Source organism: Acinonyx jubatus, chromosome D4 (genome assembly GCF_027475565.1).
Source record: "Acinonyx jubatus isolate Ajub_Pintada_27869175 chromosome D4, VMU_Ajub_asm_v1.0, whole genome shotgun sequence".
Taxonomy (NCBI): domain Eukaryota; kingdom Metazoa; phylum Chordata; class Mammalia; order Carnivora; family Felidae; genus Acinonyx; species Acinonyx jubatus.
The window spans coordinates 12784624-12798126 of record NC_069391.1 but is presented as its reverse complement, the minus strand read 5'-3'; the positions used below and the strand labels follow the sequence as shown (position 1 = coordinate 12798126).

Below are 13503 nucleotides of genomic sequence, written 5' to 3'. Positions count from 1 at the left end.
GAGGGCTGCTGGGAAGCTGGACCTTAATTATCATGACCATTTGAATTGGTAGAGTCAAGAATGGAACCCAGGTCTCTTGGCTTCTCCCTGAAGAGAGGAAATGCCTTGCCTATTACAGAGCTCATACAGCATGGAGACAAAGGGCATAGCTCTGGCCCACTTTCTACATATGGGGTCCTGTCCTTATCAGGCAAGTGGTTCAGGGCAAGTAAGTTAACCTCTCTGTGACACAGTCTCTCCATTCATAAAGTAGAGATAATGGGAGAATCTGTCTCACAGCATTGTTGGCTCAGTGAACATGTAAAAAGCACAGTGCCTGGCGGGGATCAGCACCCCTACCCCCAAAGTTAGTGATTTATATTACAAGTCAGAAGAAAATATTTTGATAAAGTTAAGTGACCAGTCACGGTCAAATTTTGGAAGTCTGCCTGCTCTGCACTTAGGTTAACCAAACATGTGAAAACCGGAGACTTAGTCATGGTGACCACCCGTTCCTTTTTGTACACATAGATAGCACTCGTCTTCGTTGGGCTCATTTTGACAATGACACACGGGTAATCCCTTCCTGATTCACTGATATCAAAACACTCAAAATGATTTTGACATGGACCCTTTGGAACTCACTGTTCTCAGATGGTGGACAACGCGGAAGGCATGCCTGGTAGGTGTGGACTGTGAATGGAAACTCTAGTCCTGGTTGTTTGCTATGTCCAGATGTTTTCTCTCCAGATGCAGATGTGTCCGTGCCATGTCTGCAAATTTATTCAGAATTTGCACTTTAGCTAAAGGTCCCAGCCTCCTTAGATCATCCCCTCACCTCTGCTGCAGGAAGCCAAGGAGAACAGGGAGGAGCAGCCCACATGCTCAACAGGTTTTCCAACACTGCTTCAAATTTCTTACTTGTCCCCACCTCTCGTCCCCAGCTCCAGCCTGACTCCTCACTTCAAGAGACCATTACCCAGAGTAATGTGTCCAGAGACCTCTCCCAGCCTGTAATGGTTTAATTCCTTCACTGGGCCTCCTTGGGGCCGCTTGTGCTCTGAGGGAACAGAGTATTCTCTCTATCTGCTATTCCCTTGGGGAAGTCTGCTCGGTGCCCTCTCCAAGGTTAGAAAGCAAAGCAGAGCCCAAGGGGATGGAGAATGTCTGGGGCCTCCTACTTGGTGTTGGCAATATTCTCCGAGCCTGCGCAGATTCATGGCTAGGTCTCATAGGTGTGACTCGGAACAATGGTGGGTATTTTGGAAGATGGGGATGTCAATGGAGGAGACTTGGTATTTTCATTTCAGGGGGGATAGTCTAGGTAATTAGGGGGGCAACAGTTTTCAGATAGTAGAAAGGTGGGTGTGTGTGCACACACATAAGCATGTGTGTGTTTGTGCTAGTCCAGGGACAAGTGATAAAGGTAGATTAGAGTCTGATGTTGGTTTATGAGGTAGTATCAGGTTCATTGGGTTCAAGGGGTATTGATGATGTCAGGGGCTCTTAAGTTTTGGATTTCCAGTATGAAGTCAGAGTAACATTTTACATGGTGTATCCATTGGGAAAGCTCTTAGACTTGTTCCAGTTTCAGCTGAAGTAGTGGCCCAGCTGATGTGGAGTCATCTGTCCTCTGAAGAGAACCTCTGACTCCTGGGTTAAGAAGGAGTGTGCAGGCATGGCTCTTTGGATGCTGGGAAGCATCCTCAAGAATTTCTGTACAGATCAAAGGAGGTGGGAGCATGCTCAGGAGAAGGACCGGACTTTCTGTTAATCTATATGTTGGGGGTCCTGAAAGTTATCCTCTGAAATACCCTAGTCACATGAAAAAGAACTAGTCGAATGCTTGGCTCCCTTCCTTGTTTGCTCTCTCCTTCACTTTCTTTTTTTTCTTTTTTCTTCCTACTTCATCCTCTCCTGAAAAGAATGGAGTTGTTTAGAAGACACATACAACAAACAAGAAAATAAATATATTTAACGACTAAATATCTAATTAGAAAGTAAATTAAAAATAGCTGAGGGGCAAGAAACAAAAAAGCAAAGTGTGGAAGATGATAGATAGTGTGAGGGAGGGCACAAAATCAGAAGGAAGCTCTGATACCCTTGCTGGAAACGCATTTAGCTCTGCGTTTGCTAATGAGCAAAGTAGAGAGGGTAAGAAAGTCATGTATATGACTCTCAGCATCTAAGAGACAGAAGCAAATTGGTTTTGTAGGAGATGCATTACCAATTCTGGCTCTCTGATCTGAGAGAAATATCTCTTGTGGGTTTTCACGAAGAGATTACTGTGCACTGCAAACAAAGCCTTCTCTACAAGACCCTTAGAGGAAACAGAAAATTCTTCTAACTGCATCAGTGGAGGCTTTGGGGGCATCCTGCCAGGATCCAATTTAGTCAAAGTGATCCTTAGGAGGCCCATAGTGTAGGCAGGTAGGCAGTTCTCTGATGATCTGGCTTACCTCAGTGTTAGTCTTTACTGAAGGACAGCAATTCTTTTTTTTTTTTTTAACGTTTATTCATTTTTGAGAGACAGAGACAGAGCGTGAGTGGGGGAGAGGCAGAGAGAGAAGCAGAATCTGAAGCAGGCTACAGGCTCTGAGCTGTCAGCACAGAACCCAATGCGAGGCTTGAACTCACAATGTGAGATCATGACCTGAGCCGAAGTTGGACGCCCAACCAACTGAGCCACCCAGCTGCCCTGACAGCTACTCTTAATGTAGAGACATGCCTGACTCTCCCAGTGCATTATTAGGCTACAAGAGACTGTGCACCCTCTGACATGGTGTGTACATTTCCTATGTATGTAGAAATGTGCTTTTTTTTTTCTTTCTGGGGATGACATACACTGTTTTCATTAGATTCTCACATGGATCTTGACCTAAAATGGAGCTGTCTACACAGAGCACTGGTGCTTAGGACATTCTCCATGAATGTCGTTTATCTCCACTAGGTTTTTTTTTTTTTATGTTTTATTTTTGAGAGACAGAGAGACAGAGAGAGAGAGGGAGGGAGAGAGAAAGTGGGGGATGGGAAGAGACAGAGGGAGACACAGAATCTGAAGCAGGCTCCAGGCTCTGAGCTGTCAGCACAGAGCCCGATGCGGGGCTCAAACCCTTGAACTGTGAGATCATGATCTGAGCTGAAGTCAGATGCTCAACTGACTAAGCCACCCAGGTACCCCAAATCTCCACTAGGTTTTGATAGTTGTGTTAGTGGTGATGAGTTCTGGATTAGCAGGTGCTCAGAAGTTCACTCCTCTGTGTCTGGTGATGTCTGTCAACCATGCTGGGCTAGGACTGAGATGTACTTGCCAGGTTAAGAAGCTTAATGAGGACAGGGGCCTTTGCACATTCTAGTTAATGCAATTGGCATCCTGTGGAGTGGGGCAATAGACCCTTGCTTGCTCAGGAGGTTAATTCACCTCTGCTTGGTTGTGAGACTGGAACATTCCCCTGATAAATCCAATCCTCCCATAGAGAGGAATCTGGAATCTGCTGTAACACAATGATCAAGGCCACCAAACTTCTGTGCCCAAAGCAGGGTCATCATAATTTTAGCCTGGAACTTTCTTTTTGTAGCTCTGTTTTTAAATTTCAGAAGTAGTACATGCTCATTCAAATATTTAGAAGTTTAGTTAGTGAAAGTGAAGAGTCTCCCCTTCAAATCTCAATAGAACTCTTCCCTTTATACACAAACGTGTTTATATACAAATGAAGCCTTGCTATTTGTATTGTTCTGCAACTTCTTCCCCCCATGAAATATTCTATCAGTGCATATAAACAGCACTTATATTAAAAATTTCTAACAACTGGACTACTGATATAAATTAATTTATAAATATAAAACATATATTCCACTTTGTGTCTAACTCAACTGTATACATCAGGGGTTATGAATTATATGGCCTGCTGGCCAGATTATGTCCACCACCTGTTTTTGTAATGGAATTTTGCTGGAACACAGAATACTCATTTGCTTACATTTTGTCTACGACTGCTTTTGCACTACAGTGGCAGGGTTGAATAGTGACAGAGACTGTATAACCTGCAAAGTATTTACTATCTGGCCTTTTACGGAAAAGTTTGTCAAATCCTGATAAATATTATAGAGTCCCTTAGCAAGTCATTACAAGCTGTCAGCACAGAGCCTGATGTGGGGCTCAAACCCATGAACCATGAGATCATGACCTGAGCTGAAGTCAGACGCTTAACTGACTGAGCCACACAGGTGCCCCACATGTATCACTTTTCTAGAGGTAAATTCACTTCTTTCCCTGGTTAATAAGTCTCCCTGGGTATTACATCAACTGGAAATTTTGGTTTGGTTCCCTAAAAGATATTTTAATTCTGGAAAATATTTTATACCTATGTTCCATTTCCATTCATTTTTATAAATTGATGTAAAATTTTTTTACTATATAAAGCTGAATAGCTGCGACAGAGGGATTAAATAATGCTTAACACATCCTCATTAGTTATTATAACAATGCCACTTTCCTAACCTTCCCAGAAAAAAACACCATTTTCTTGTATACCATACATTTCTTGTAACTGGTGTAATTACTAAAGATCATTCCTCAGCAAACTCTAGTTTCTATCTGGTCTGGGGCATAATTATACTTCATTCACCAAAAAACGAGTTTTCTATTAACCTAGGATTTAGGTATCATTGTGGAGCACTGTCCATTTGTCTCCCATGGGGATGATCCAAAGTTGATCCTTTACCTGTTCAAAATTACCAATAGTATCGCAGAAAGCCAAATTCCTTTTTTAGAAGTGTCAGTAAACACCATCCTTACCAGTAAAATCTTGCCTTGGTTTATGCTGGCCATACTGTTCCCACAAATGAACCTCCTCTTGTCTGAGCCTGTAGCACAACTGGCCACTGCTGTTTAAATATATCAGATGTTATTGCTGTCAACATGGCAATTGTTCCTTCCTGGGTGAGGGTGTGTGTTTTTTCCCCGCAGTTATTGACAAACAAGGTGTTGAGTCAGTTTAGTAAAGGCACAATCCATTCAAATATTGCTTCATCATATTTCTGGGCCAAATGCCAAGTTCAGGCAGTTTACTAGAAGAAAACTCCCTCTGGTGACCATTTAGAATGTAACAGTGAGACTTCAGGATAGTAATTTCTCTTGACTCCATACACTTAATCAAGCTCCTGATTCCTTAATGACCTGTTAGTCCTCAGAGCCAATGCTGTATGATCACAAGTGTTGTTGCCATGAATATTTGTGGTGCAAGACTAATTCAAGTACACTATATTCACCAAAAAAGTGTTATGGTCCTCAAGGAATTGCCAGGTGAGCATGTTCACATAGCAGGTGCAGTTAAGTTCAAGTATCCCAAAGCCTTCCCACAATTTTTTTCGGAGGGGGGGTACTTTGCAGAGTGAAATCATCATTGATATGTGACAACTCTGTAATGTCAACGTTCCCCTCTCGTTCTTAGGTCTCTTCTTTTCTTGTTCTCCCTTCCATTCCTTTTCATGTCCTTAAATCTTAGCTTTAATATGAGATCAAAATATTAAAAAAAAACATTTACCTCTTGGACATCATTGTAATTCCTTGAGTACCTGGTGGTATAGTTTTCCATCCATGTTTATATCTGGCAAGTTAAAAGAGCAAATTAAATTCCAACATTTTGGCAGATGACAACAATGTGTGTCCCTCATATACAGGTACTTGCTTTAATAAAGGCGTCATCCTGGTTAAAGAAACATAATGTAGCAGTTGTTAGCTAACAGTCACAGTATTCCCAGTGAGGTTCAAAGGCAGGAATCAAAATGATAAACATAACAACATGGCACTAAAATAATAATTCCAATCTACTATTATCTAGACAGCTCATCAAGGAACACTGAGTGATGTCTTCCCTTCAAATTGTATGTATAAAGGGCAGTGTGGCTTTGGTCCAACTGTCCTTGGGAAAATGAGTCCTGGGGCATATTCTAGTATTGGCCATGACTAAACACTACATATGAGAGAAATAGCTAAGTCTATTACTGTCATGCACTGAGGTGGTTTTTAAGGAAAGAGTGACAACTCCCTTTCCAGCCAGTATTTTCCATTATGTTATTTCTTTTCAACTGCCACAGGTCTCTCTCACTTATTCTAATCATTACTTGTCTTACCTAGACTGGGCTTCACTGGATAGACATCGCTGGTTCAGCTATACTGCCCTCTAGCGGCACGTAGTGGGATTAGGCTCTCTAGAGCTGCTGCTTTTGTTCATTTCTGGGAAGGAGAAGAAAGGCAAAGGATGATGGGCCAATCTCCACTAGGAAAGAGGGAGGCATCACCTATGGTCACTCTTAATTTAGGGCCGCTAGGTGAAGTCATTATCTGGCTCATTTTTCTTTTAAGAATATGCACACGTTTAGAGGAATTTAAGTTGAATTCTGAGCTGCAATGTCTCCTTCTGGACTGGATGTGCAGATGTTATCCTGGACTCAAGTCAATTGGATTGACAGGACACAGACGCATTTTGTGAGGTGCAGATAACTTTTGTGAGGTGATAGGTAGCATCATCTCTGTCCCTCTCATTCCTACCTCTGAATGTCCCAAATTTTCAAAGATATTTCCCTAATGCTGTCCCTTGTATTCAGATGAAGCACATATTTGCCTGGTGTTAATCTGTCCTGTGCACAGGTGCTGATAGTCCCAAAGCTTCTTCTCATTATCTCCAGGTCATCCAACTTCTTTTAAAATTGAAATGTAGTTTACATCTAGTAAAATAGTGCAAATCTTAAGTGTATACCTTTTACTAATGATTTGTTTATCTAATTCCTGTTAATGAACATTTGACTTGTTTTTAGTCTGCTCTATTATGAATAAAGCTGCTGTGAATATTTTGTACAAGATTTTTTTGTATAGACTTAGGGTTGTTTTATATTTAATTTTATTAGGAATTGCCAAACTGTTTTCCAAAGTGATTACATAATTTCATATTCCCACTATCAATATATGAGAATTTTGGTTGTTCCAAATCCTACAAAAATTGTGTATTGTCTTTTAAATTGTAGCCATTCTTTTGAGTGTTATGTGGTATCACATTATGACTTTAATTTCCATTTACCTGGTAAGTAATTATGCTGAGCATCTTTCACATGCAGTATTGGCCACTTGAATATCTTCTTTTGTAAAGTGTCTTTTCAATTTTTATATCTACTTTTAAACATTAAAATGTTTATGCTTTTAGTTTTTGATTTGATTAAGTTCTTATATATTTTAGATATGTTTTTTGTCTGATATATGTAGTGTGAATATTTTTTCCATTTTTAATTTCTTTTTTTAAGTTTATTTATTTATTTTGAGAGAGAGAGAGAGAGAGCTGGAGAGGGGCAGAGAGAGGGAGAGAGAGAGAGAGAGAGAGAGAGAGAGAGAGAGAGCATCTCAGGCAGGCTCTGTGCTGTCAGCGTAGAGCCCGATGCAAGCTACAACTCTCAAACCATGAGATCATGACCTGAGCAGAAATCAAGAGTCAGACGCTTAAATGACTGAGCCACCCAAGTGCCCCTCCATTTTCACTTTCTTAAGGTGACTTTTGATAAGCAAAAGTTTTGAATTTCATGAAATCCACTCAATAATTTTTCTCTTATGGTTAGTTCTTTTGTTTCTTGACTGAGAAATCACTCATGTCAAGGTCACAAATATATTTTTCTATTGTTTTTGAATAAAAAAATTTAACAGTTTCAGCCCTTATATTAAATCTATGAGCCACTTTGAATTTATTTTCATGTATGGTGTGCAGTAATTAGTAGGCTAATTGTTTTCTGTGTGCATATGCAGTTGCTCTAGCATAATGTATTGAATGGGTACTCCTTTCTCCACTAAATTGCATTGGCACTTGGTCAAAAGTCAAGTGATTATATAAATAAGTATATATTTCTGTGTTCTCCATTCTGTTACCTTGATCTATTTATCTATTCCACACCACATAAATACTGCACTATATTAATTATGTCAGCTTTGTAGAAATCTTGAAATTTGGTAATGTGTTTCCTCCAACTTTGTGATTTTTCTTCAAGGTATTAGCTGTTCTAGGTTGTTTTAATTTTCATTTAAACTGGGCTTGTCAATTTCTGAGGACAATGACCAGGCTCCTGTGCTGAAATTTGGAGTAAAGTGCATGGAATCAGAGTTCACTCTCCCACAGCTTAAGCAGTAGCAGCCTGGTCACATTTGGTGTAGGGTATCTATAGACTGTGATTAGGGGAGGGAGTCACAGAGGAACATAAATTGCAATGACCTCTTGTTTCTCAATGGAAACACTTGATGCAGTAGGACAATCCAGGTTTATCCTTAAACTTTCAAAAGTTTTGGTTTCTAGAATGTTATATACCATCAAATTATAATTCGAGTGGCAGAACCAAAATATGATGTGTTTCAGATATGCATACACATAGAAAGTTTCTCCTCTTTGGTACCTTGCAAAAAAATTCCTTCACCATTGCATTGGCCATCTGATTTATTAATAGGTTTACATTTAATGTGCTATCAATATTTATTTAAATGAATTAGAGATTACAAGTGTGCATTAATTGGAAATTCTCTCTGTCCCCTACTACACTTACATTCTTACTGCACTGACTATACCCACATATATATTTATACAATCTTTAAAAACATAATGAATTCATACTTTTATACTTGTTCTATATCTTTATTTTTCCACCTAATGGCTTTTCAAGGAAGTAATAAACATTTATTTGATTCTTTCATCTTGCTACATATTCTTTTTTAAAAAAATACTTTTTGAGAGAGAGAAAGCAAGCAGAGGAGAGGGGCAAAGGGCAGGGGGAGAAAGAGAGAATCTGAAGCAGGCTCCATGCTCAGCACAGAGCCTGATGTAAGAGTTCAATCATGTGACCCTGGGATTGTGACCTGAGCCAAAATAAAGAGTTGGATGCTCAACTGACTGAGCCACCCAGGCTCCCCTCAACTTGCTGCATATTCTTACATTCTATGTAACTAATCATAATATCTCCATTCTTCATAGATAAGATTTTAGGTTGTTGCCATTTAAAAAAATTGATGTTTTTATTTATATTTGGGAGAGAGAGAGAGAGAGAGAGAGAGCAAGTGGGGGAGGGGCAGAGAGAAAGGGAAACACAGAATATGAAGCAAGCTCTAGGCTCTGAGCTGTCAGCACAGAGCCTGAGTAGGGCTTGAACCCACAAGCAGTAAGATAATGACCTGAGCCAAGGTGGGATGCTTAACCAACTGAGCCACCCAGGTGCCCCGACTGTTTTGCCAATTTTTATCTGTAATAACTGGAAATCAGTGAAAAAATGTATCTCAATATCCAATATACTTTTATGATACTATTTCCATAGGTTAGAACCCGAAGAGTGGGAGTTTCTAGAATAAAGTATTAAATCACATATTTTTAAACATAAATGTTTAGGGATAGATGGAGGAAAGAGAGGTTCCAACTTCCTCCTTGTGGAATGGATAACTTTCATATAATCACTCTTGGTTCTTGTTCTTTCTGGCTATTACCATTTTTAAGTAGTATAGTAAAAAAATAAGAGGAAATATAAGAGAAATAAGGCCACAGCAACATAATCAAGAATAGAAAGATAAGGAGCACATGGGTGGCTCGGTCAATTAAGCATCTGACTTCAACTCAGGTCATGATCCCACAGTCATGAGTTTAAGCCTTGTGTCAGTCTCTGTGCTGACAGCTCAGAGCCTGGAGCCTGCTTCAGATTCTGTGTGTCTCTTTCTCTCTGCCTCTCCCCCACTTGCTCTCTCTCAAAAATAAATGGACATTAAAATTTTTTTAAAAGAATAGAAAGATAAGAGTAAAGGCAAAATTTAATTTTTAAGCAAGAATAAGTTTTATGAAAGAAAAAAAATAAGAAATTATAAAAATCCTCATAAGAAAATTAGCTAAAATTTAATTCCTCTCCTTCCCTTCCCTCTCTCCCTCTATTCTTTCTCCCTTGATATGTTTACAAAGATATTCAACAGCTGTAAATTAGGTAATCATTTTCAGCAATATACTGAAATGTGAAAGGTATTGGAGAGTAAGTCTTAATAAAAGGACAGCAATTTTTTCAGGAAATATTAGTTGGAAACGGTTAAAGTATTATTTAGAGGATGAGAATGTGATGAATCTTTGTGAGAAAGTTGAGGAATAGTAAGGAAGAGTATCATGATTTAAACAGAGCGGGGGACAATTGTGGGCTGTCATCAATGCATCTGATCACCCACAATAGCCGTGTCTCACATAGATTAAAAAAAACTAACCTCTAGCAGTTCAGTTGTTCACCAAGATCTAGCAGATATTAGATTCAAGTGAAGCAGATTCCACTTGTGGGTTTGTCAAGAAGGTGCTGCCTGGGATTTCCTCCTGCCCATCAGCTTCCTCAGGCCCTGTTTCAGGTCTTTGTTTCTCAGGCTATAGATAAAAGGGTTCAGCATGGAGGTAAGAACTGTGTAGACAAGTGTTGCTATGTGGTCCCTGGCAGTGTAGGTGGACAGGGGCTGTAAATAGACGTAGAAGATGCTTCCATAAAAGAGGGTTACCACAGTGAGGTGAGAGCCACAGGTGGAGAAGGCTTTGCGTTTCCCAGCAGCTGAGGGGATCTTGAGAACTGTGATGAGGATTCGTATGTAAGAGAAAGTGATGCACACAAAGGGGGTCACCAAAACAACAGAGCCTTCTGACATTATCACAATTTCATTGAGAAATGTGGAGGAGCAGGACAATTTCATCAGGGGACTGAGGTCACAGAGGAAGTGATGGATAACATTGTTGTCACAGAAGGTGAGACGATTCAGTAGCAGTGTGTGTAGGAGTGAGTGGAGGTGAGGAAGTGAGCAGGAAAAGGCCACCAGCAGGACACAGCGGTGGTGGTTCATGGTGGTGACATAGTGGAAGGGGTCACAGATGGCCACATAGCGGTCAAGGGCCATAACCGCCAGGAGGTAGCTGTCAGTGTTGCCCAGAGCATAAATAAAATACATCTGTGTCAGACATCCAGCATAGGAGATGGTCTTCTCTGACAGGAAGCTCAGTAGCATCCTGGGGACAATGGTTGTTGTAAAGCAAATGTCAGTGAAGGACAGGAAACTCAGGAAGAAATACATGGGGGTCTGGAGCTGGGGGTCAGAGTGGATGGCAAGGATGATGAGCAGGTTCCCTGTTATGGTGACCAGGTACATGGTGAGGAAAAGGATAAAGAGTGGTTTCTGGTCCTCAGGCTGGGAGGAGAGCCCCAGGAGGATGAACTCAGAAACACTGCTGGTTTGGTTGACTCTTTCCATTGACTTGAGTCTAGTTATATACAAGACGTTTATTTTTTTACCATACTGTAAGTCCAGAGCCCAAATCCTGAGAACCCAGCAAGTCTGTTTTTTCTCTGGTTGCGATTAGTTGCTCTGTAGGGAGAGCTTATTAGTCTCATGGTTCTTGATGTGGTCCTTCCTTCCCAAATCCATGGGCATCACAAGGGCCTTATATTGAAGGCTGGAGGGATAGAAGAATTTACCTTTAGAAACCATATATGTATGCAAAAATACCTATGAAAACATATTAATTATATATATTAACTGTTGACATATATGTGCTTTTTCTCAGTCATATCCAATTACCCGGTGATGGATGTCAAAGTGGCCTCCATTTATTGCTACTACAAAAGTTTCTGCAATGAGAGATCTTGAATAAACAAAGAGTTTTAAATCAAGTTTTTGGAGTCAGCATATTCATCTATATCTCACCAATGAACATATTACATAGAGGTTCTCAAAGTTTGAGACATTGTTTATTTATATATTCGTTGTTGCCATAAAAATCTCTGCAACGAACATGCTTATATCATGAAAGTGTTTGAAATAATTTCTTTAGAAGCAGCATATTCTTTCACACCTTTTCAATGACCCATTTAGATTAGATTTTCATGCATTAAAAATTCTTATTCTATATTAATATATTCATTTATTTAATGTTGAAATATCAATATATTAATTCATTTAACAGTTAAATGCTGTACAGATATTAACAATTCTATAATGTCATGTACATCATGGTGATTATAGTTATAACAGTGCATTGCATATTCCAAACTTGCTAAGACAGTAAATCTTTAAAAAAAATGCTTACAATTCAATCGTAAATTGCTAAACATCTTTATACCTCAGATTCACTATGTATGATATTGGACACAAATATTCACATGCTCATGAGAATTTAGTGAGAAATGAGAAGACAGAAGAGAGACAAGCATATTGTGAACACTCAGGAGAAACCTTTTAAAAAAATTTTTTTAATGTTTATTTACTTTTGAGAGAAAGAGAGAGACAGAGGCATGAGTGGGGGAGGGGCAGAGAGAGGGATACACCAAATCCAAAGCAGGCTCCAGGATGCAAGCTGTCAGCACAGAGCCCGACGAGGGGCTCACGCTCACAGACAGTGAGATCATGACCTGAGCTGAAGTCGGACACTTAACTGACTGAGCCACCCAGGCACCCCAGGAGAAACTCTTGATCATCATCAATCCCATTGTTGCTTTCCCTTATCTGCTATGACTGGTTGTCCTCAAAATCAATTAACTCACATGCTTGAAGTATCATATCCCTCACTGCCAAGTTGTCAGAGTAACCTCATGATTTTGTAAGATCTTATGGAAGGATGATTTGTTTAGGCATTGAATGATCTGAGTGAACCAGTAGTTAAAGTTAAAACAATAACCAATATTACTGAAAATGTACTACATGTCAAGCTTGTGCTAAGCACCTCACAAATTCCCACGATGAGGGATCACAACATATGTGTTGTTATCAGAAGCCTGAGGCTTAGAGTGAAGTGGTTTGCTCAAGGTCACTAAGTAAGTGAGTAGCAATCAGGATTTGAACTCCAAGCTGAATCACTCTGAAGCTCATGCTCTTAACCCTCAGGCTACACCTCCTCATGTCTCGTATATATACTGTCTGTCACAATCACACACAGGCACTGTTTTCCTCGTTGTGTCATTTCCTAAGTGACCTCCCTTTCTTTCCCTCTTAACTGATAAGCTTCCTTCTCCCATGTTCAGAATCTATCCTTGTAGTGGCTGAAGAGGTGACCAATCTTTCTGTGTTACACAGATGGTGGATTTGAAATTTTGAACATCTATGATTAAATGGCCAAAATCAGGTGGAAAAAATTGGCCATGCATGTCTGGGGCATGTCTGGCATGGAGAGTTGTGGTTGGTGCTGGACAGTGTCCTGGAGTTAAGACAAAAGATGGGGGCTTGATTTATCCTCTGTCACTTGCTCATGAGCTGAATCCTAATGTTTTATGAATAGCAAATGAGATACCATGGCTGCAAAAACAGTTTGTTAAACACAGGTCAATATTAAAAAGTGAGCCATCTGTGAAAAGACTGCCTGTGGAAATAAGAAATTAGTGGAGATTTGGTTTAATTAATGATGTTGGGTGCTCCAGGTCATAAGTGAGAGGATCACCTATTCTGATAACTAGAAAAAAGGAAGGTCTTGAATCTGAGAATCAGGAAGAACAGTTCTCAAAGCA

At 39.9% G+C, this 13503-nt stretch overlaps 1 protein-coding gene across 1 annotated transcript; it reads right to left on the bottom strand.

The window, feature by feature from the left end:
- Positions 1 to 9756: 9756 nt before the first annotated feature.
- On the bottom strand, positions 9757 to 11257 carry LOC106965909 (olfactory receptor 1L8-like). Its single transcript, XM_015061995.3, has one exon. It carries the CDS (start codon positions 11255 to 11257, stop codon positions 10313 to 10315), a length of 945 nt encoding a protein of 314 aa, XP_014917481.2. The 3' UTR covers positions 9757 to 10312.
- Positions 11258 to 13503: the final 2246 nt, after the last annotated feature.

Excerpts from the sequence above, each read along its gene's own strand:
- LOC106965909 (XM_015061995.3), bottom strand. The coding sequence starts at position 11,257 with ATGGAAAGAGTCAACCAAACCAGCAGTGTTTCTGAGTTCATCCTCCTG.